General features: G+C 40.4%; 1 protein-coding gene across 3 annotated transcripts in view; it reads right to left on the bottom strand.

Annotated features, from left to right (window-relative positions):
• nkd1 (NKD inhibitor of WNT signaling pathway 1) overlaps positions 1-24,256 on the bottom strand; it is a 104,967-nt gene that overhangs the window by 22,465 nt on the left and 58,246 nt on the right. For 2 of the 3 annotated variants that reach the window (XM_072547337.1, XM_072547335.1), the window contains 2 exons: positions 7,587-7,693; positions 414-509 (listed from right to left, as the gene is read on the bottom strand). In XM_072547337.1, coding sequence (XP_072403438.1) covers positions 414-509; positions 7,587-7,693 — 203 coding nt within the window. The remainder of the gene's footprint in view (positions 1-413; positions 510-7,586; positions 7,694-24,256) is intronic. The other variant, XM_072547338.1, reaches the window with a different exon arrangement.

Below are 24,256 nucleotides of genomic sequence, written 5' to 3'. Positions count from 1 at the left end.
ACCTGATTATATATTTGTATAAAGGCCAGCAGGTATGTTTATTGAAGTAACAAACTGGATATATCATAAATGGATTACTCTCACTCCAGTATTCATAAACTGGAAGCAAGGTATGTAAAAATGTGAGAACCAATCAGCTTCTTCCTCACAACGCAAAGTGTCCAAATACATCTGCAAAGCCTTTTGTCTGAACCAAAATGACCTTGACAATTCAGTAGCTCAAGGACTCATATTCAAATAACGGTCTGCTTAAGTTTAACAACTATCAAAAGACAGTCTTGCATTTGCAATAGTCTACTTCAACATCACATTCAATTACAATAGGGATGTTTTAAGACAAACAAAGATCTGAAGAAAGTTATATCTTTAAACAAAAAATGAACAAGACCTGGTGAGTCATTTGTTTGGTTTACCTCACGAGTGACTTTCCCATTGTTATCGAAGTCATAGAGTGTGAATGTCCATTCTTGCCTGTTGTCGTCTTCTACTGAAACATCACATTCCAACTCCTGAAAAATGCATTTCAAGGATGACTTCAGACTTTCTCTGAGCATTATGCCTCCATACATTCAACACCAAATCAAACAAAGTTCTAAGGCAAAAAATTGCCAAAGTAGATTAGGGGCAGCTGCTTGTAGGAAAATCTACATCAGAGCAGTCAGAGTCTTTCAAAAAGGAAATGGTAAGAGTGCAGGGCCAACATGTACCAATAAAAGGCAAAAGGGTCAGACCAATACATTAAGTGAAACCTGAATGTGGAGATATTTCACAGGATTGGAGAAGGAAAAGGGAATCTATTGGCATGTACCAAGGGCTCAAACAGCAGAAACGCTAAATGGGGCATAAAGGGTTACTTAAATAAAAATAAATTAAGAAAGCAAAGAGGGGCCATGGTAAAATAGTGGTCAGTAAAGGAATTTCTTTTAAAAAGGTGTTTTATAAGTTTATCAGGGGCAAGAGGATCACTTGGGAAAGAGCAGGGCCCATTAGGAACCAAAGTGGCAATGTGTGAGTGAAGCCACAAGGCAAAGATAAGGTTTAAATGAGCATTGTGAATCTATACTCACAATAATGGATAATGTAGGTATATAAACTATAATATATTTGAAATATTGTGATACCATTAAATTAGCGTTAAGAGGGAGGAAGTATGAGTAGTTTAACATGTTCAGAATTGGATAAATACTTAAGCCTAGGTGGGATTTATCCCAGGCTGTTCTGGGAGGCATGGGAAGAGATCATAAGGGGCACAACATTAATTTTCAAATCCTTTCAGGCCACAGTTGAGGTGCCAGAGGACTGGAGGACAGCTAATGTGGTTCTGTTATTCATGAAGGATGGTTAGGATAAACAAGGAAAGTATAGGCCAGTGACTAACATCTATGCTAGGGAGACATTTGGAAAAAATTCTGAGGGACAGAATTGATCTCCATGCGGAGAGGCAAGATTTAATCAAGGATAGTCAGTATGGTTTTGTCAGTAGAGACCATATCTGACAGTTTTAACAATTATTTTTGAGGTGGTGACTAGGTGCATAGATGAGTATAGTGTTGTTTCTGTGGTCTACATGGACTTCAGGGAGGCTCCTGACAAGGTGTCACATGAGACATTGATAAAGAAGTTAAGAGCCAATGGGATCCAGGGTAACTTTCCAAATTGGATCTTAAATTGACTTAGTAGGCAAGAAAGAGGGTAACGATCAAATGGTGATTTTGAGACAGGAAGGTGGTGTCCAGGTTTTCTGGTGCGTGTTTTGCTGTTTGCAGCACTCATTAACAATGAAGATACAATAAGAAGAAGTTTGATCAGTTAGTGTGGTAAAGTACAGTGATGAGGAAAGCCTCAGACTACAGGATGATGCAGATGGGCAGAACAGTGGCAAATTGAATTTAATCTTGAAAAGTGAGGATACGTATTTTGGGAGGACTAACAAAGTAAGGGAGTACACGATGAATAGTAGGACCACAGGAAGTAGAGGGGATTAGAGGAAGCTTGGTGTGCATACACAAAATCTAGTAAAAGTCATTAGAGAGTGTGGAATTATGGCTAATCTCTTTTCTCTTGTTTGAGGATGCTGAGACTAACTGCAGTGGGAACCAGCATCATCCAAGTACAAACTGAAATTTAAGCCTCTGGCTTTTCCTGTCGGCATATCTCAGCGCCATGCCAGCAGGAAAGCGGAGTTGCCTTTAGGCATTATTTCCTGATCGGAAATTCTATATAGTGAATGAATGAAATTGGTTCAAAATGAAACAACTTTAGGCTTGGATCTAGTCAGTGTATCGGTGGTTAAGTGACCATCATCATTTAGTGTCGTACTTCATCAGGACAGAAATCAAACCAGACCGCCAGATAGGTTTGCTTCCAATCAGTAAAGGTTCCTGTTTATGCAAGTCCATATTAGGTGAATTTAGATCGAAGACAATGGACAGCTCTACTTGTAGAAAGCTATCAGTGAGGCAAGTAAAGACGGGCATCGTTCTTGCTTTTACATGGCAATCACTTTGCTTTAATGTGACAAAGGTTTAATAGCGGCTGAGACTCCAGTTGAGGCATGTGGTATAGTCCAAGACCAGAAGAGGCACCGATCTTCAATGTCAGCAAGCTAGAAAATGAAAATATGTCTTCCACGTAGTTACTTTGTCACTGGAAGATTCATTCTGCTGGTTTTCTGAAGGCTACTCCCACACTCTCAAGTAGGATTGTCCTCTCCACAAGTACTACTAATAATGAAGGACATGATGGTTTTACTTTTGCAAACAGCACATCAAATGTTTAAAACATACTTTACAATTAATTTTTCTACTTCATCCTGGGGATATTTTATTTTGAATGTACTTACCGCGTACAATAATGAACTAATGCAACTGAGGTGCTGTCGTTATCCATTTTGGTCAAGAATAGAAAGGCAGATTATCTAAATGGAAAGAAACTTCACAGTGTTTCAATGCAGAGGGATCTGGGTGACTTCATGCATGAATCTCAGTAACTAGTATGCCGATAGAGCAGGTAATAGGGAAAGCAAATGGAATTTTGATATTTATTGCAAAAGGAATACAGTATAAAAATAGGAAAATGTTGCTGCAATTGTAAAAAAGCATTGGTGAGATTGCACCTGAAGTACTGTGCAGAGTTTTGGTCCACTTACTTGAGCAGGAATGTAGTTGCATTGCAGAAATTTAAGAGGAGATTCACTAGCTCGATTCCAGAGATGAGGAGTTTGTCTAAAGAAGCGAGGTTGAGCTGTTTAGGCCTATACTCTCTGGTGTTTAGAATGAGAGGAGATCTAATGTAGATATATAAGCTGTTAATAAAGAGATTGATAAAGTAGACATAGACAAAATGTTTCCTCATGTGGGGCAATCATAGAGAACATAGTTTTAGGATAAGGGGTGGCAGATTTAAAACACAGATGAAGATAAATTATTTGACTCAATGGAGTCTACCCCAGAGTGAGGTAGATGCTGGGACATAGAGTAAATGTAAGGAGGATATAAACAGATCGTTAATTAGTAACGGGTTAAAGGGCAATGGAGAATGGACAGGAAAGTGGAGTTGATGAGATCAGCCATGATCATATTGAATGGCGAAACAGGCTCAAGGGGCCGAATTACCTACTCCTGTTCCCAGTTCTTATGTTCTTATCTGCTTACACTGATTTGCACAGGAGGACCAAAAATGAAAAACAGAGGAGGAAATGTGAAACTGGGAAGCAGTTGCCAGACTAACAAGAATTTGGATAGATTCCATTTATCACCCAGACGATACCATCACAATACAACAACTTTTCACCAGAGTGTTGCTACATTATTAACTGTTTTCCATGTATAGCCTGTTCAGATTTATTTATGCAGCCTGTTCGTAGCACTCAGTTTATATCATCCAGCTGGTATGCAAAACTGCCATACAAAGATAACAGGATTGATTTTATATATAAATACAAAAGTACTGGTGAAATCTGGTCAAATATGTACAAGAGTTCATCCTGAACATCAGTAAATCTAACATACAATCATGTTTCTTTTATATTATGCATGCTCTGCTCTGGATTTTGGCACAGAATTTCTCCACATCTGGCACTAAGATTACAATATTATGAATGTTGGGAACAACACTTGATTCAGTCAAGAAGAACCTGCACAGAAAACTACTGGAGCTAAAATTTTCACACAGAGTACCATTTGGGAAAATGTGTACTTGTCTATATTGGCAGAGAGAACAGAAAAATAGCATGTTGTTTGACTGGAGAGAGAACTTTGAGGTACAGACGGATCCGGTCTGCTATACTTAAAACACAAAAGGTTAATATGCAGGTACAGGAAGTGATTGGGAAGGTAAATGGAATGTTCTCTTTTATTGCAGAGGGACTGGAACATAAAAGTCAAGATCTGGACTACTGTGGAGAGTTTTCTATTGTCCGATTTAAGGAAGGAGTAAATGAAGGTTCACTTAACAGATTCTTGGGATGAAGGTGTTATTTTACAAGGAAGGCTTAGACCTGTTGAGCCTGTATCCACTGGTAATTGGAAGGATGAGATATGATCTTATTGAGAAAAGCGCGATCTTATGGTGACTTGACAGCATAGATGCTGTAAGGACGTGTCCCAATGTGGGAGATGTCCTTGAGAAGATGTTGATGAGCAGCCTTCTTGAACTCTTGCAGTCCTTTTGGTGTAGGGAGACCCACAATGCCATTACAAAGGATGTTTCAGGATTTTGAACCAGCTACATTGAAGGAACAGCAATATATTTTCCTTGGATCTGCTGCCAGGTCAAGTGAGCCACTGTATCTTGAATGGTGTCAAGCTTCAAACTGCACTCATCCAAGCAAGTGGGGAGTATTCCATCACACTCCTGCTTTGTGACCTGTAGATGGTGGATAGGCTTTGGGGAGTCAGGAGGCGAGTTACTCAAGATTCCTAAACTCTGACATTTTCTTGTAGCCACACCACGGTTAGTTCATTTGAGTTCTGATCAATGGTAAACCCCAGGATTTGATAGCGGGGTGATAATGTCATTGAATACAAAGGCTTGAGTGGTGAGATTCTTTTTTTTTAAAAAAGATATTCAGTGCCTGACACTTACATTGCACAAGCATTACTCACTACTTGTCAGCCTAAGCCTAGATATTGTCCAGATCTTGTTGTAATTGAATATATATTGTTTCAGCTTCTGTGGAGTCATGAATGGTGCTGAGCATTGTGCAATCATCAGTGGACATCTGATTTCTAATCTAATGATGGAGGGAGGGTCACTGATGAATTAGCTAAAAATGGTTGGGCCTTGAACACCACGCTGAGGAACTCCTGTGCAGATGATCTGAGGTTGAGTTGACTGACCTCTAAAAACCATAACCACCTTGCTTTGAGAGAGGTATGAATCCAACTGCTTTCCCAGATTCCTACCGAAAACAATTCTACTTGGGCTCCTTGATGTCAAGAATAATCACTCTCACCTCTCGGCCTATTCTTGCTCCTAACTCCTATTTCATATGTAAAATTTGCTTTTCTTTTCTCCTATTCACAATGAACATATCAATACAAACCACCAAAGATGCAAATTCTTTAAAGACCACTAGTTAGTTTAAGGATTATTATAACTTTCCCACACTGTATACTCTCTCACTCCTCCTTTGTTGGAGGTGGTAGTTTCTATTGTTCGCGATGTTTACAGCAGGTAACTAAAATGGATAGTATACATGAAGCCAAATGGGTGCAATATGGACGTGAGGAGAAAACTACCTTCTATACAATTGCCTTCTATATTTCCTTTCAAGTGACATAAACATAAATGAAAACAATGGTGGCCACCCACGATTACAATAACCACAAAAAAATACAACATACTGAAATTTAAGTTCACACTCATGGAGTTTGACTTTTCCATCCTTTGCACAGATAAATAAATGTTCCGGTTTCCTCCCACAGTCCAAAAATGTGCAGGTTAGGTGGATTGGCCATGCTAAGTTGATTGCAGTATCCAAGATTGTGAAGTTTAGGTGGATTAGCCATGGGAAATGGGCGGTTACAGGGTTGGATGGGGTGTGGGTCTGAGTGGGATGTTCTCCAGACAGTCAGTACAGACTTGATGGGATGAATGGCTTGCTTCCACACTTTAGGGATTCTATGATTCTACAGAATGCAAGTCAGTCTATGACTGTCACTCTGTTCTTTTATTTTCAAGCGCTCCACGTTTCTGACAAGGATTCAGATTTGGGCTTCTTCAGAAATAAAGCACATACTTCAAAAATGATTGGTCCCTCATAAGGCAAGGTAATCAAAGGAAGGCAAACTATGTCTACATTTTTCACAGCTGTCAGTTGTTGTATTCAGTGATTTAAAGATCCAGCCAGAGAGAGGTTTAGAGTGCCATAAAGGAAGGGTTAGGGTGCCAGCGTGCAAGATGGGAAAGGGGCCAGGGGGGATTTTGGTGGGCAACAGATATTAATTCTGAGGGAGGGGTAGTCAGCGGTCCCAGGTGTGTGGATCTGCAGCAGGGGGAGGTTTAGTTGAGGGGATACATAATAAATTAGAGGGGTCAGTTTGGTGGTTACTGAAGAATTATGCAAGGCATTTAACAGTCTAACTTTTCCTAAGTGACTATTTACCTAATTGCAGTGGAACTCTGCAGATTCTCATTTAAATGGGATGCTTTTGGAGGGCTCCAGACAGGGGCTGATTACTCATTTGTGGGCTGCACGGTGGCACAGTGGTTAGCACTGCTGCCTCACAGCGCCAGAGACCCAGGTTCATTTCCCGCCTCAGGCGACTGACTGTGTGGAGTTTGCACATTCTCCCCATGTCTGCGTGGGTTTCCTCCGGGTGCTCCGGTTTCCTCCCACAGTCCAAAGATGTGCAGGTCAGGTGAATTGGCCATGCTAAATTGCCCGTAGTGTTAGGTAAGGGGTAAATGTAGGGGTATGGGTGGGTTGCGCTTCGGTGGGGCGGTGTGGACTTGTTGGGCCGAAGGGTCTGTTTCCACACTGTAAGTAATCTAATCTAAATCATCAGAATCTTTAATTCCCTGAACAACTCATTCGGGATCTGTGATGTTGGGTATTCCGCAAGGTCCTAGCACACAACTCCCATTTACACTACAGAAACGACCATCTGGACATTAGAAAATCCAGGCTATTCTCTTAGTTTTCAACACTCCAAAGGCACCTGGGAAAACCCTTGTTTTCACTTCTTCAGGAATGCTAGCTGGGATCTGCTCATCTCTAAACTGCCCTTGAGAAGACTGTGTGAGCTGCCTTCTTGAACAGCTGCAGTCCATGGAGGGTGGGGGGGTGGATAGCCTCACAGTGCTGAGGAAGGTAGTGCCACTCAATATGCCAGGCCTTGTGAGGTCATTTCAGAGGGCACTTAAGAGTCAATTGCACTGCTGAAGGTCTGAAGTCACGTATAGGTTGGATGAGGTAATGGTGGCAGACTTCCCTAGCTAAAGGAGAGCAAGATGAGTTATTACAATAATCAGCAATGGTTCATGGTCACTCTTCGGCCTCATTTTAATTCAAGATTTATTAATATCTGCCATTGTGTACACTGTGCTCATTCTTAACAAGATCTATCTACACAAAAACTCACTTCAAATTTCAGTTGTTTCTTCACACCACTTTGTCCAGTTGCTTCTTTTTCCATTTTCTTTTCAGTTGTATTACTGAAGTCATCAGTGTTCTCTGGAGGTAGGGCAACTTTAAATTAAAAGAAGAAAAAAAAATAGTTGGTTAGTTTATTATGGACCATGCAGTTAATTGACTATAAAAAGAGGTACCACTACCACTACGCACCTAAATTTGATAAATATTTATGTCTCCAGAAAACTCTTAAACATACAAACTTTAACCTTGGGTACAAAATTATCACCAACAGTGCTGTTAGGAAGAGAGTTACAGTATTTTGATCCAGTACTAGCGAAGGAATGGTGATATATTTCCAGTCAGCATGGTGCGTGACTTGGAGGGGAATTTGCAGTTGATGCTCCCATGCATCTGCTGCTATGTGTTTCTAGATAGTAGTGATAGTGGTTTTGGAAGGAGCTGTTGAAGGAGCCTTGACGAGTGCTGCAGTGGTGGTACACACTGTTGCCATTGTGCACCAGGGGAGGGAGTCAATATTTAAGGTGGTAAGGAGGGTGACAATCAAGTGCTGGATGGCGTAGAGCTTCTAAAATGCAGTTGGAGATGTAATCATCCAAGTAAGTACAGCATTTTCCATTGCCCTTCTGATTTGTGCACGGAAGATGGTGAATAGGCTTTGGGAAGTCAGGAGCTAAGTTGTTTGCCACAGAATTCTTTCCTTATTCACCTGCTGCTATGGCCAGAATGCTCGTATGCCTGGTCCATTTTGGTTTCTGAACATAGTAGTCTCAGAGTCATACAGCATGGAAACAGACCCTTCAGTCCAAGTCAACCATAATCCCAAACGAAACTAGTCCCACCTGCTTGCGCTTGGCCCATAGCTCTCCAAACATTTCTTTTTCACATACTTATCCACATATCTTTTAAATATTGTAACTATACTCACCACTTTCTCTGAAGTTTAAACAAATTTCTGTGTAAAAAAATAATACCCCTCACGTTTTTTTAAAGATTTCTCCTCTCACCTTAAAAATATGCTCCCTAGTCTTGAAAACTCCCATGTTAGGTAAAAAAACACCTACTATTCACCATAATAGTTTCTGAAAACAGCAAACCTAAATAAATAATAAAATCAAAATATGTTTCACTTAGGTATTCAAAACTGTTATTGAGATGCTGATTCTGATCCCTTACAAGTACTGAGGCACTGCTCGTATCAAGATATATAGATTAGACAGAGTTAGTTTGTTTATTGAAAAACCATCAAGGTGACAATTCTGAAATTATGATCAGTACAAATAAAATAATTCATCATAATTTATGACAGTTATATGCAGTCATTAAAATAAAATGAAAGTTAACTTTTATCATAATGAAAGGAGAGCACAATTGTGATCATTTCAGTATGTGAATAATTACAAAACTCTACAAAATGCAGGTCTACTTTATAAACAGAATCAGAGCAAAACGTTTAGCTTCCCCATTTTGTATTCATTACTACAGATCACAGGTTGCCATCATCAAGTCCTGGAGAAACTCAACAGATCTGGCACAATTTGTCAAGAGAGAAACAGCAAACACGTTTCTGAAGAAGAGTCCATGTTGAACTTGAAACGTTAATTCAGTTTCTCCATAAATGCTGCCTGACCTGCTGAGTTTCTCCAGCACATTTTTGGTCTTATTTCTGACTTCCAACATTCGCAGTCTTGTGCTTTTGATGAATAGATATGTTGCCAAGTTGACTTTGTTGAATTCTCACTCATTTACATGACTTTTTTAAAAATTGATTTGGGATTATAAATAGCCCAACACTCCCAACCTCCTGCAAACAGTATGGTATTCATGGAATTCACTAGTGCCCTTTAGAGAAAGATAATCTGCTATCCTTATCTGGTCTGATCTACATATGACTCCTGACCAATGAAAGTGCGATTGGCTCTCAAATAGCTTATCAGAATCACTCCATATCTAACTGCCAAAATGTTTGATAACAAGAAATAAGGTCAGATGAATCACTCATCATTGACTTATGCACCAGAAACAACAAAGGCATACACAAACCTTGTCAACTTGCAAAATCCTCTGAACTGACATCAGTGAACTTATGCGAAATTTGGGAGAGCTTTCTCACAGACTAGCAAAGCAACAGTCCAACAAAATAATTCTTGGAGAATCATGTTGCTATAATATGGCATCAATTCTTAACCAGATAATCACTGTACCTTTAAGATATTATGTGACTTTACAGTATAAAGGCACTCATCTTCAATTATGCTGTGTTATGGAGTCCATATACTGTCCTGAGTCATATAATGTGTATAAAATGTACAATAACATCAGTAAGCACAGAATCTAGACTAGGTGTATAAGACTGTATGAAAAAAAAGAGAAGATATCCATCCTAATAAGAATCAAGCTTTCTGTGGTTTCTGCTTTGCCACCTAACACTGAAAACCACAAAGCCCATCGTAATACATTATAGACAATGCCCCACCATCTCCACCTCTGGGTGCACTTCTGCCAACAAGGCAGAGGTGGCAGCATTGTGACATATAGTTGAGAGAGAGCTTTCCTGGAAATGCTCAACATTGACCCAGAACACAAGTGATTTCTATGAGGCTTAACAAAGGCAAAGAAGCTTCCTGCTGATTGCCCCTTTACCCCCAGCTGATGAAGCAGTACACTGCCATGTTGAGCATTACTTCGAAGATGCACTGAAAGTGGCAAGGATGCATAATATACTCTGGATTCAGAATGTCAGTATCCATCACCAAAATGGCTCAGCTGCCAGACTAGGCTTGCGGCAGGTAATGAGGGAGCCAATAAGAATGAAAAATGTTCTTGATCTTGTCTTCACCAATGTACCAGGAGCAGGTGCATCTGTCCATGGCAGTTTCAACAAGAGTGACCAGTGCAACGTCCTTGTGGAGATGAAGCCCCATCTTTACACAGGATACACTTCATCATGCTGTGTGGAAGTAACAGCACCATACTGAATGGAATGGATTTTCAACAGGCTAAGAATTCAAGACAGGTCCATGAGGCACTTTGAGCAATCAGCAGTAGAATATGCAAACTCATGGCCCAACATATCCACCCCTTACCATTACCATCAAGCCAGGGGAACAACCCTGTTTCCAAGAAGAGTACAGGAGAGCACAACAGGAGTAGCACCAGGCTTACAACACAGGACTGTTTCCATGTCAAAAAGTATGAGCAGCACATCATGGACAATAATTAAAAGATTCCATAATCAATCGTTCAGTCTGAATCTCTGCAGTCCTGCCCAATTTAGTCATGAGAGGTAGTGAACAAAAAAAATAAATCTCTTGAAGAGAAGGCTTCAAAATACCCTAATCCTCGGTAGATGGTAGACCAGACAACACCAAAACATTTGTGTTGCCAGATGTGCCAAGTGGACAATCCAACTCCATGTCCTCCTAATGTGACCAGTATTCAGCCAATCTGACTCACTCCACACAAAATCAAGGCACTGAAGGCTCTGGATACTGCAAACTCATTGGCTCTGACAACATTGTGGAAATAGTACGGACAGTTTGTGCTCCAAACTAGCCATGCTCCTAGCCAAGCTGTTTCAGTACTCTTACAATATTTCCAATGTTCAAAATTGCCTCAGTACGTCTTACCCACAAAAAGCACCAAAATCCGGGTGCTCCGCTTTCCTCCCACTGTCCAAAGATATGTAGGTTAGGTGAATTGGCTATGCTAAATTGCCCACATTGTTAGGTGCATTAGTCAGGGGTAAATATAGGGTAGATGAATGGGTTACTCGGAGGATCAGTGTGAACTTGTTGGGCCTGTTTACATACTGTAGGGAATCTAATCTAAACAAGCAGGAGAAATCCAACCCAATCAATCACCACCCTAATCTATTCTCAATCATCAGTACCCTGAAAGACAATGTTGTCAACAGTGCTGTCAAGTGTCAATATGGAATTGGGGGGAAAGCACTCTACTTGATGGAGTCATACCTGGCACAAAGAAAGATGACTGTGTGGTCGGGAGCTCAATCCCAGGAGAGAATCTTACAGTGCAGAAACAGACCCTTCGGCCCAAGCACATCTCTGCAGGTGTTCCTCAGAGTAGTGTCCTAAGCCCAACAATTTTCAACTGCTTCATCAACAACATTCCCTGCATCATAAGGTCAGAAGTGAGGATGTTCAGTGATGATTACAAGATGCAAAATTCACAACTCTTTGGATTTAGAAGCAGTCCGCGTCCAAATGCACCATGACTTGGACAATGTTTAGGATTGGAATGAAATGTGGCTAATAACACTTCCAGTGCCAGGCAAACATTACATCCTGTGAGTGATATCAAAAATAAAATTCTCACTCTCCTTTCAACTAATGCAATACTTCCCAACCACCTGTAAACAACTCTCCATTCCTTGTAAATAGTTGCATCCTCTTCAGGACAACATCCTAGTTTTGAAAAGATGATCTGAGCTAGACCCAGAGAGAAATAGAGCTGACATCGTAAAAATCCTTTCATTACTACGAGACTGATTGTAACAGAAGTTAATATCCAAAGGGATTGACTCCCTCATCCTCCCACAGATATTGTGGCAGATTGTTTGGGTTATCCATCAGAAGCATCTTTCATTGCCAATTAAACAGGACTGCAGCAACATCCAAGAAACCACTAACTATTTAATTTAGATTTTGGGTCAAATCCCTTATTCTGACCTCAGTGTTATTATTTAATTAGATGATGGAATGCCAAGGAGGTGTAAGATGGTAACTGCCGACTGGAGGTTTGTTATGTGTCATTCAAATAAAACTGCAGAGAAAGGCAGAAGGAAGACAAACTATTTAGCCAAAAAGCAAAAGCTTCCCAAAGTGCCCAACCGAGAAGATTGTCACTTTTGCACAAATAGAACTTCACAAGCTTTCAGTAAACACAAGATAATATCTGTGGCTTACTTCCCACAAAGTAAATGTATTTGCACTTTTAAAAAATGTTTATCCTGTTTTCATATGTTCCATTAAAAAAAGATGTCAGTCCATAAAAGAACAACAATGTGAAATCATAAATCAGCAGCATGAATTTTTCTTTGAATGACAGTGCTACTATCAATCTTGTCAGTTTCTGCAAGATGCATCCAAAGCAGTAGATTTTACCTTTTGTTTGTGAACAGTACATCAAATAGTAAGTTGGTCTAACCACTGGATCTCTAAATGGCACATCCAGAACAATGCCTGGGCATTCAATGGGCGTCAGCACACAACAATATTTGGTAAGTGAAGCTCTGGAGTCAATAAGCCGAAAGGTTAGGTGCTTGGTTGGTTAGGTTAGGTTAGGTTGGGTTGCCTGGTTCTGGACTTAGCTGTAACCTACTCAATCAATAAAGTAAATAAAGTTGCCAAAGACCTGGAGGACCACAAAGCTGGTCTCTCTTTAGAGAGAGACCTGCTGGTGATTTAAACTGAATAAAGGACTCATGATACATATGGATGGTGAGGCTTTTTCGATGGAAAATCCTGTCGTTAACTCTACTTCGACTCTTTGTAATGGTGTCACAATTGGCCTAGTTTAGCTAATACCCAGGTGGTGAAACCATTGCAATGTCACACAAGTCATATTTTTCTGGAAAGTTGAACCCAAAAACATCCACTCTCCTGATCTTGATTAGTCTTGAAAACCTCAGTGCTCACATTCTCTGTTTCTTGCTTGCTTTTTGCCCAATTCTACAGTTCAGCAGAATTCCCCACTCTCCAGGTCACCCAGGCACAGAACCTTCTTTTAGAATTTTACTTGTGGAGAAAATACAAATTTCAATAAATCGTCAAAAAACCATGAGCAAATTATTTATTTCAATAAGAGTTAGAAACAATCACCAACTAAATGAGGAATAGGAATTGAACTACAAACTATGCCCTGGGGAACTCTTGCCATCAGGCCAACCAGATGTGCTTGCTGTGTGCTCTGTCAATCAATCTGATCATTTGTGTGAATGTATACTTTAGTCATTGCAGCAAATCAAAACCTTTCTGCGAAACTGTCTTAGTTTATGGATGATTCGCTGGCTGTTTCATCTCACTGAGCACTGTATTAAAAACCCTTGTCTGTCTGTGCTTCAAGTGAACTAGTCTACTGATGGGTCAAGCAAGGCTCCTCACCAGCAGCTTGCTTCATTGAATTGTTGCTACTGCCACCCCGAAAGGTGCATCAGACAACTGCTCATGACTTTCCAGACAGGCCTTGTGGGAGACTGGGAATGAAAACCTGCTACATTCAGCCCAAGGAAACAACGTTTTAGAGTTCCAGCCTAACTTGATGGCAATTAAGCAGAAAAATGCAATGTGTACACGAATCTCCCAAATTTCCCTTCACCGCAGTTGGTGTTACGACGGGGAAGTCAAGCATGCAGTGGGAGCTCGTGATATGTATATTGGGCGGCATTACTTTGAAATCCTGAGTTACAGCCAGCAGCTCCTTGCGTGCCATATTAACAGCACAGTCATCCAACGAGGAATATTTTGCAATGAATATCTCAGGATTAGTATGTTATTTTCAAATCAAAGAGTTTTTCTGTGATGGAGAAGTTCCTGATAAACAGTCCCAGCAAACCTTGCCAACTGGATTGGTTCCAGGTAAATATGAGCAAAGGTTAATTTTAGCTTAGTCTAGTTCTGGGCCCGATTTACCACCAATTCCAATTACCTTAATGGTCTATAAAAACAATATTTGCCAAATAACACTTTAAATTAAAAGCCTCTAATCATTTCATTATTCTACAAAACACTCAAGACTAACATAATAGCCATTATTGATTTTCTGTGAATAATTTATCAGAAAGAATTAACGTCTATTGCGCATAATCTGAAAGTTATTGGTAACCTGCTGACAAATTGAATAATTTTGTCAGATAGAAGTTGTAGCTGATGAATTAGGCCTGCCCTTACATTAATAAATATCTAACTCCAATCCTGGACTTGTACAATTGAGAAGCTCTTTGGTAACTAACTGTAGTAAAGCTTTAGTTCATTTCATGGCGCATTGCCGTGAGGTGACACTGCAAACTCTAGATCATTAAGCCTTGCTATTAACAGTTGTGCCTATCCAAAATTTGTCAAGGTCACAATTTCAATATATCCTATTAAGCATTTCTATCTCAACATCTATTTACATGTGGAAGGGCCAAAAATAGCTTTTCTTATAGCCAATGAATGCTATACAGCCTTTGCTAACTTCATTGCATCACACGAGAATCTTTACAAGTGATTTCTTTGTCCGCCTCTTACTCTATCGAAAAGTAGAATTTTTTAATCAATGATCTACAAACAAACTTTTAACTGGGATTTTATTGAAATAAGTATGACTGCTTTGGGAGTCAATATCATTGATATGCTGCCTTTTGAAATATCTTGTCGAGACATTTGTAGATATATAAGCAAATGACAATAAATCCTCTTTTAAAAGACTAAATTGTAGAGTAATTATTTGCTGCCTAGTTGAATAAGTCAACGGTGATTAGTAAATAGAAATTACTTGAATCAAACTAAAACTTTACCAACTTTCACAACAGGTATCCAATGATTAAAACTCTACTTTCTGCAATAGTGTATTAAACCTCCTCTCCAAGCTAGATTTTTAAACTAGCTGTGTAATCCAGTTAATCACATAAATATGGAAATAAACCATATTCCATTTATACCAGTTTCATTTAATCCTTACTGAAACCTTATCAAAGGACGACAGCTATATAAAAAAAAAGGAATCTGCACAACAGGAGCTCAGAAATATATATGGAACATAAAAGTAATTAATTATATGGAAGTATGACACTTAAAGTTACTCTGGTTTTTCATTAGATTCTTACTGATTTGTGATTTAGAGCACAGTTGTACTGCTGCTTGCTGTGAAGTGAAGGAAAGCAGCAAGACATCACCCATGGATTGCACTGCATGATGCTTGGCTCTTCTGCATCTTCTGGACACTTTTTAAAAGAACATGGCTTTTATTTTAAGATAAGTCAGATCAGAAACAAATTTCTTCCTTTACTTTTAAGCCATCAAAGGCAGAGTGCTCTCTGCATGTCAAGTCAAGTTGCCATAGTCTTACCAGGCTATAAGGCTGCTCTATCATTAGAGAGAATCGGCTGGTAGTGATTTAACCGGATGGCCACCACACTTCAGGCAAGGGCAAGAGGTGGTTAAGGAGAGTCCTTCATGGTAACCTCAGCCAGTGTTGGCATCAAACTGCTCCATAAACCAACTGTCCAGCCAACTCAGCTAAACCAACTTCCTCTCTCCATGTACTTAAGCAATATCCCCTTGTTCCTGGCAATTTGATTGGGAATGCCTTGTGATAGTTCCTCCATTCATTTTCTACATTTGTGGCTTCTTTCTTTGTGTGCCTACATGATCATTCACAAATGCACATTTCCCTGGGCCAATGCTTCATGCTTCCTACGTGTCCTACAAGGGAAAATACATTCATTTAAGGATGGGTAATACCTCATACTCTATTAACGTGCAAAGTCTGACTCATTTTACATTAATCTGATAGGTAATGAGGTTTTAAGCGTGGACTGTGTAACTGCAGACTGCAGCAAAGTCTACTGTGGCATTCTCCACAAACATTCACTCCTCCACCACCAGCACCAATGGTGGGTAGCAGCAGTGTGTGCGCGCGCTCTATCTGTAAGATGCACTGCAAAGTTTACCAAATATCCTGAGAAAGCACCTTCCAATCTCAAAGGGCAGCAGATATATAGCAACACCACCACCTGCAAGTTGCCATCCAATGGCCTTACTATCCTGACTTGGAAATATATCGCTGTTCCTTCACTGTCACTGGGTCAAAACCCTGGAATTCCCCGTTAATTGCATTGAGACTATACTTGCAGCACACGGACTATAGCAGTGCAAGAAAGCGGCTTACCACTACCTTCACAAGGGCAACTAGGGACGTGCCAGCCAGCAACACCAACATCCAATACGTGAATAAATGATGGAGTGGCACAGTGATTAGCACTGTTGCTTCATAGTGCCAGGGACCAGAGTTCGATTCTAGCTTTGGGTGACTGTGTGGAGTTTGCACATTTTCCCTTTTTATGCATGGGTTTTCTCCAGCAGTCCAAATATGCACAGGTTAGGTGGATCAGCCATGGTAAAAGCCCCACAACAAGGATGGGATCTGGCAAAATGCTCTTTGGACGGTTGGTGCCTCTTCCTGTATTGTAGGGATTCTTAAAAAAAAACTTTCCAGGAGAAAGCAGCCCATAACAGAGCAGAGAGTGCCAGGACAGATGGCATGGTGCCCTACATTCAGCCAATGTCACCCCCTTTAAGATGATGCTGGCTCTGGCTGTTTCTACAGTGATACTGAAACCTCCATGTCCTAGCCACCAAGAACGATGTGAAAAAAACTGCTGCTCTTCTATTACGGAGGATGTATGCTCATCGTGTTCAATCTTCCACCCCTTGTTTGTGACAGTCTCCCTGTTGTCTCCCGCAGCTACCAGTGACATCTGCACGATTGTGGTGGCCAAGAGACTAGCCCCACTACATATCCCCTCCTCCACCTCTGAGGAAGAAGCCATAGTTCCTTTGGAGCATGCACTGGCAACTTTGCTTCCTGCACCCACCAGGAGTCCAGACCTTGACACCTCGTTGGGTACTTTTGGCTTTATTACAGTCGGGATCAGATACAGGTGAGTACATCACTCCTCTGTCTCTGCACTGAGAGAGAGAGAAGCAACGCCGCAGGCTGCTGGCACTTAGACTTTGGAGAACAGGCACCTATTCAGTACTGGCCAAGAGAGAAATCCATGGTGTCGGCAATTAACAACTTCACTCCAATGCACAAGCAGACACAGGAGTGTTAGTGGCACGGGATAAACTGTGTCAGAGGTTACAGGACCATACTAATGCTGTGTGTACCCTGCTGCCCCTGGACAGAGATTTTCAAAAGGCACATAGGTTGGCATGGGTGAAACATCACTGTAAATACATTCTCACATTTGTAAACACGTGCACTTTTCATCATTAGCAGTGCAAGTGAATATCTATCTAGCAGCAACTGCAACACTGAACACATTAGACTGAGATTGAGCCTTCCTGAGCACTATATGAAGTTTTATTGTCCATGGTGTAAAGTGAGAAGCTCCTGCATAATGTGCTGGCTATAGCAAAACGAAAGGTATTTGCAACTCGAGCAACGAAGATGAATCCTCCAGATTGTAATGTATTATTTATGTAGCACGACCATTAGGGGCATTGATTCCTGATGTTGCAGCATGTGGTTGAGGGTTTGGGCCAGTATTTGTGGTCCACGCAGCAGGTTAATGACGAAGGTTCACCACGTCTTTTATTGGACTTCCATGGGTGCCTGTGTAATGCTATTGACCTGTGAAGCACTTCATTGAGCAAAACTGAAGCCCACTCCCTTATTAAGCAAAACTCTGTAGGCTACAGAGGTACAGACCCCTCTGATCCTCACTAGCCCAAGTGGCCAAATGACCATGCCTAAGCACCTAGACAGATACTGGGGGGCTGTTGTTGACTTACTGTGCAAGGACCCCTGACTGAAAGGTATTGCTCTAGACTTCACTGAGGGCTGCTTCTCTTAGACTTGTTGGTACATAGTGCAGGTGTGAGATTGATATCACACAGTGTCATACAGCAATGTATCAGCCCCATTGACTGGTGACTGCAGACAACCACAACAAGCTACCTCACTTTTTGTCTGCACTAAAAGGCAAGTCAAGACAAAAGAATTTGGAACATTTAAGCTCTGGCTGTGGGGACAAAGCACAAAAAGTTATGGAAGCTACAAGCATGTGCAGAAGTGGGTGATTGAGTGCTAAGCATATGCGAAGATGGGACTCCTGAGATGCAGGCAAATAAGTGCCTATTTCTGTGTGCATAATGTCCGTATAGCAGCATTACAATTAAAAGTACCAATGCGCTCCAAAGTGCAGCATGGAGGTGAAGAACTGGGCTATATATAGGTCAGAGATGTACTATGAGGGTTTGTGGAGGTTGGTATGTGTCAGATACCAATCTCCATGGACTGGGAGGGGAGTGCTGTCACATTACAAAGAACATGCACTGCAACAGTCCAAAATGTGCAGGTTAGGTGAATTGGCCATGCTAAATTGCCCGTGCTAAATTGCCCGTAGTGTTAGGGTAAATGTAGGGGAATGGGTCTGGGTGGGTTGCTCTTCGGAGGGTCAGTGTGGGCTTGTTGGGCCGAAGGGCCCATTTCCACACTAAGTAATCTAATCTAATCTTAGTAATCTAAACATTGGCGACTGGTGCTCAAGATGAAGAGCTGAAGGTGCAACTGGCAAGTTGGAGTCTCCAGGTAACAACTCTGATTCTCACATCAGGAGTTGTCGCCACCGAGTTTCTCTCTGGTAGGTGAGAGAGTGGTATTCAGTCTCCCAATGAGGTGAGATTGGCTAATAATGAAATATTAATTCATGCTAATGCATGCAAATAAACCTTTCACTGCTCACTAATGACAATCTCATTCAACACTTCTTTACAAAAGGAGGCATTTCGCTCTTGATGACAAGAGGCTCCTCAATGCCAATTTCACACGGGTTTCCAAACATTCTTCACCAATGCTCATTACATTCAGTGCCTGGGAATATCCTACCCATATTTACACTGCATTGATAGCAATAAGCAGTTCACTAGGACAATGCTACCAGTCAAAAAGAAAGTAGAGGGCTGATGGAAAGCTTGGCTGAGAGGCAGCTGATTAGTTCATTATTCCTGTGACTTGGTGTGATGCTAGATTATATGCTTTGGCTCTCTTACAGTACAACAGCATCAGGAACATAAAACTACTAAAATTCCAAAATTTCCATTGGCTACATCTGTGTTGATCAGTTAACTGACCACGATTCTTCCACTGAAGTATGTAAAATCAGATCTGCATCTTTGCAATGATAAAGTTTGTGCACAACTTGATCTTTCTTTAATGGCTTAAAAGGTCCAAGATATGTTACAAGAATTGCAAACTGCGGTCTGGATCATTCTAAGTTGTGTTGCCAATTCTGTATTATCCACTGTTTATCCTATTAGGTAGCAACTGCCAAATTAAATGCTTTATTTCACATATTTACTTGAAACACTTTGATGCTCTATTCTCATGCTAAGAAAATGCACTTTGGCCATAGATCAGACAGGATTTAATGGAGTAACTAATTCATTAAGTTAAAATTTAAACACTGTTTCTATGTTAGCTAGAACAGTGAACTTTATTTTGAAGATCAAAGAAGATTCCAATCCTTCAATCACCAAAGCCAAAGTAAAACCTTTCCCAGCATGCTTCTTTTGTGATGCTATTGTCGGGAACTTATATGCAAGAAGTTAAACAAAATAAGCCGTCAGGGTTTAAAACTTATAAATACTTTAACAAGGCACATTTATTTTTAAAGTGATTCAGTAATCATGCCCAGCCTGGGTTCACACAAGAAAGCCTAAACCATCTTGGATGGAGCCTGGTCAGAGCTGATCAATCTGACCTTGTAATTAAACCCAAATTCATAACAGAATTACAAGCAAAGAGGTTTTTCCAATTGGTAACACTGGTTTGTTTAAAATGTCACAGTCAGTCAATGTTACATGAAAGAAATTTAAATTCTGCTCAATAACTATCAAAACTGCCCCATAAAAATACTCTCAGAATGAAAATAGTGCCTGCTGTTTATATTACAAAATATCCTTAATACCTGCTGCTGCAACCAGGTTTTGAACATTTGTACATGTAGAAATTAATAATATTTTAAAATATGAATGACACCATGCAAACATCATGCTGTGCTCAAAGCACACTGCTGCTATAACTTCTAAAATGAAACAGTCCCATAACTCTTAACAGTAGATTGTTGAACGTCCAACTAGACAGCATGGGTATAACAGTCTGAACTATGCTGTCCTAAGAAACATGGAGCTGACACCAGTTCACATTGAGACCATTGCAAAGAATGCTTCAAAGCAAAAGAAAAGGTCGGACTGGCTCCACCCTGTAAAAACAGCTTGATAATTGGCTGATCGTAGATCACCATTAATGTTAGCCAAGGTTGTGTATGATTGATGTGGACAGAAATGAAAAATATATATAACTACAGAAGGGCAACTTGAGAAAAGATGGAACAAGTTTCCTCTCTCTATGCTCACCTATCTCCTTCACTGTCCCATCAAACATAGGCGCAGGATACAATATTTGGAAATAAGAGTTAACCAGTTTATTTCCACATAACCAAAACTAGTTCAGAGTTATAGCCTTCAAGTCAAAGTCCCACGGAGTCAGCATCTGTTCACGCAGTAACCATCAAAGTATTGAGCTTCTGTTCAATAGAAATACTAATGTACCAATTTCTCACCAAATAATTCCTTATTCAGAAACTTGCCAACCCGCCTCTCTGTTGTCCAAGACTAGACAAAAACTGATTAAAATTTTATTCCTGTAAATATTTATTTCTGCAGAAAAAAAGACCTTTTCTAATTTTTATGAATCAATCAGAAAAACTCCATGTTTAAAAGGGTCATTTGTACAAAGCTATTGTTTAATCAAAATACATACTTTTCATTCCAACCAGAATGAATATTTAACCTAATTTTTATTTCACATTTCCCTCAGTTTGATGAACTTACAAGTTTGTCTGGCTCAGACATAGGTGTAGATTTTCACTGAGTCAGGATAACTTAGTTGTCCCTTAGTAGGTAGGAACCAACTTTCAGATTCCCAAACCTAATCGCGGGCTTTCTAATTTCAGTAAGGTATGACTGATTTTGATCAAAAGCCTGCACTCAGCTCTCCTGACCTGGCTGGTTCCACTACAGAGGTAAGCATGATTTGGGCCAGCTTTTTAACAATCAGGTTTCGTGGCACCACTGAGATGTCATGAGTTTTGGTGTGTGCGAGGGAATCATTTGAACAGTAGGCTCAACAGCACCTCCCCATGGACATCCCCATCCCCCCTCCAAATGTCAGACCATAAATCCCTAAATGGTTCTTATGGCCCATCATGCCCACCAACCCACTGCCACAGCTTCCCATTCAACCTTGCACATGCAGACTATGGAAGTTTGATGCTTATTCACCCATTATACAATGTAAAGAAACAGTGAACCCCGCAGTTACAGTTGGATGTCAAAAAATGCTTTTAAAAAGTAACTCATTGACAATGTTCCACTACGTTAAAAAAAAAACTATTTTCACTGCAGCTCAATAAAAAGTGACAATTGTCCAGGCCCTTATAAACTTCAGGACCTGAAACTGCAGTCAGCTGAAACCTCTTCACCTTGTTTAAATAAAACACTGTGAAACTGATAGTGAGAACAGTCAGCCTGAGCTGTCAGCTAAGCAGGACTCAGGTGTTAAAAGACCTAAATGGGCTTGAGGTTCATTTGACTCACTGCTGAGATGAAAGGATCATCTTATGCAGGTGATGTTAAACAGGCTAGGTCTATATACATTGGAGTTTAGAAGAAGAGGTAACCTTATTGAAATATGCATGATCTTGCAGAGGCTGGATAGGATTGATACCCAAAGGGTGTTTCTACTGGAGAGTGATACTAAAACCATAGGACATAGCTTAAGAATAAGATGATTCCCTTTTAAGACGGAAGGGGATTGATGTTTTATTTCTCCCAGATCTTCTGTACTGTATGTAGAATTTTCTTTCCCAGAAGACAGTGGAGGCTTTAAATTTATTCAAGGTTGAATTACTTACCTTCTCAATAGACAAGGAAGGAAAGGTTTATGTGATACAGACAAGAAAGCAGAATTGAAATAACAACAACAGATCTTATTGAGTGACAGAGTAGGCTTGAAGGGCCAAATTGCCCACCCCTGCTGCTAGGTTCCATGTTTCCATTGTTTCTGAAGGTTTTCTAAACCAAAACACATGCCACTGTCAGTATAGGTTTTGTTGTTTTTATACAGAGAATTCAGAGAATACAGAAATACAGACAGCATAGAGGCAAAAGGTTCTCAGTTTAGAAAGGCATCATGTTCAACACAGTCTTGGTGGGCCGAAAGGCCTGTTCCACAGTTGTATATTCATTAGAAGGTGAATAGATATCAACGTGCCATAGCCTGGCATGAGGGGTCATAGGGCTGGTCTGCAACTTTCTTTGAGTGAAAATTTTTTTAAGGAATCCATGTGCTAGCTGTATACAAATGCTGTGACTCTACCTGACAGTTAACCATGGAGTTAATTAATCCCTAGTGAGCAGTTATTAGACAATTATTAATATGGCATGAGGGGTATAATATGGTGTGGGTGGAGGTTATTGAGAGACCATAGGGAATGGGAGGGAGCAATGAGGTAGGACAGGTGGAACTACGTGGGACTGACATTATGATTGGGATAAAGTCCCATCGCATCATTCTAAAATGGTCCACCTCCACAGTAGACAGCCCTGTGCTCTCCAAACCTTTTCCAATATTGGCTACCAACCAACCACCCCCACCCTCCACAACCCCCCCTCCACAACCCCCACAATCCCGCCAACTCTATCCTGGGATGAGCATGTCATTCTGGCAGCATCCCACTATATGCCTGGAGGATGAAAATTCAGCTGAGAAACTGCCAGCTGCTCAAAATTTTTGCTTCATTACACTGCAGTTACTCTACAGGTAGTGTCTGAGATTGGCACCAATTTCCACCACTGCAAACCAGCAACTCAGTTATAATCCCAGTTTTGCACTCCTGTTTAGTCAAGAGAAACTTTTGTTCTTAATCCATAGTTGAAACACACATACATAGAATATTACAGCGCAATACAGGCCATTCGACCCTCAGTGTTGCACCGACCTATGAAACTGTTCGGAGAGACAGGCTGGAGCCCCTTGTTCAAACAGGGAAAAAAGGCAGACAGAGTGAGGATGGGCAGAAAGATGTTTACATCCTGGAGTTGAAAAATGGTGAAGGATTAAAATGAGGGTGTTTCACATAGAAGACAATGATGAATAAACCCATTAAAGAGTCCAAGAGAAACTATTACAAAAGACTAATGAATCCAATACCACATGATCTAGTTATGCAAATAGCACAGGTGCCTTTATGAGAAAATTAGTTGATGGATTTGTTTTTTATTCTTACCGAGAGATCCAACATCCTTTTCACTACTTAGACTCAAAAATATTATTTTTTTAAAAAAACCTAATTAAGTTTAAAATATTTATTCATATATATTATGCACAGCTACTGCACAAAAAGCAATATGTAACTCTTTCCTTGAAATCAAATAAAATCACATAAAACCAAGCATCAAGCACATGCCAGTTTGGCTGCAGATGAACCACATATTCTACATCACTGTGAAGCCCGAAAACTTTCACAGAAACCCAAGGCATGCAGTATTACCGCCCTATTAGTTACTATCCCATACACTATCAAATGAAGTCAGGCTGATTCTTAACAGACATTTCCTCAGACTTCATTACACTCCCAACATCCCTGACATAGTTTACAAATCCAAAAATAGAAAATTCATCAATGTTTCAGAGGAGGACTATTTCTCAGATTGATCAAGCCTCAAGTAGCAGATATAAATCACACAGAGGTAATTTCTCAATCAACTGATTTGTTTCCCGAATCAAAATAAAAGGGTCATTTTCTGCTTGGCAAAATGTAACAAGCTGTGTGCCCCAGGGATCAGTGCTGGAGACTCATTTTCTTCC

The sequence above is a fragment of the Chiloscyllium punctatum genome, chromosome 26 (genome assembly GCF_047496795.1).
Source record: "Chiloscyllium punctatum isolate Juve2018m chromosome 26, sChiPun1.3, whole genome shotgun sequence".
NCBI lineage: Eukaryota > Metazoa > Chordata > Chondrichthyes > Orectolobiformes > Hemiscylliidae > Chiloscyllium > Chiloscyllium punctatum.
This window is presented reverse-complemented; position numbering and strand designations above follow the sequence as displayed.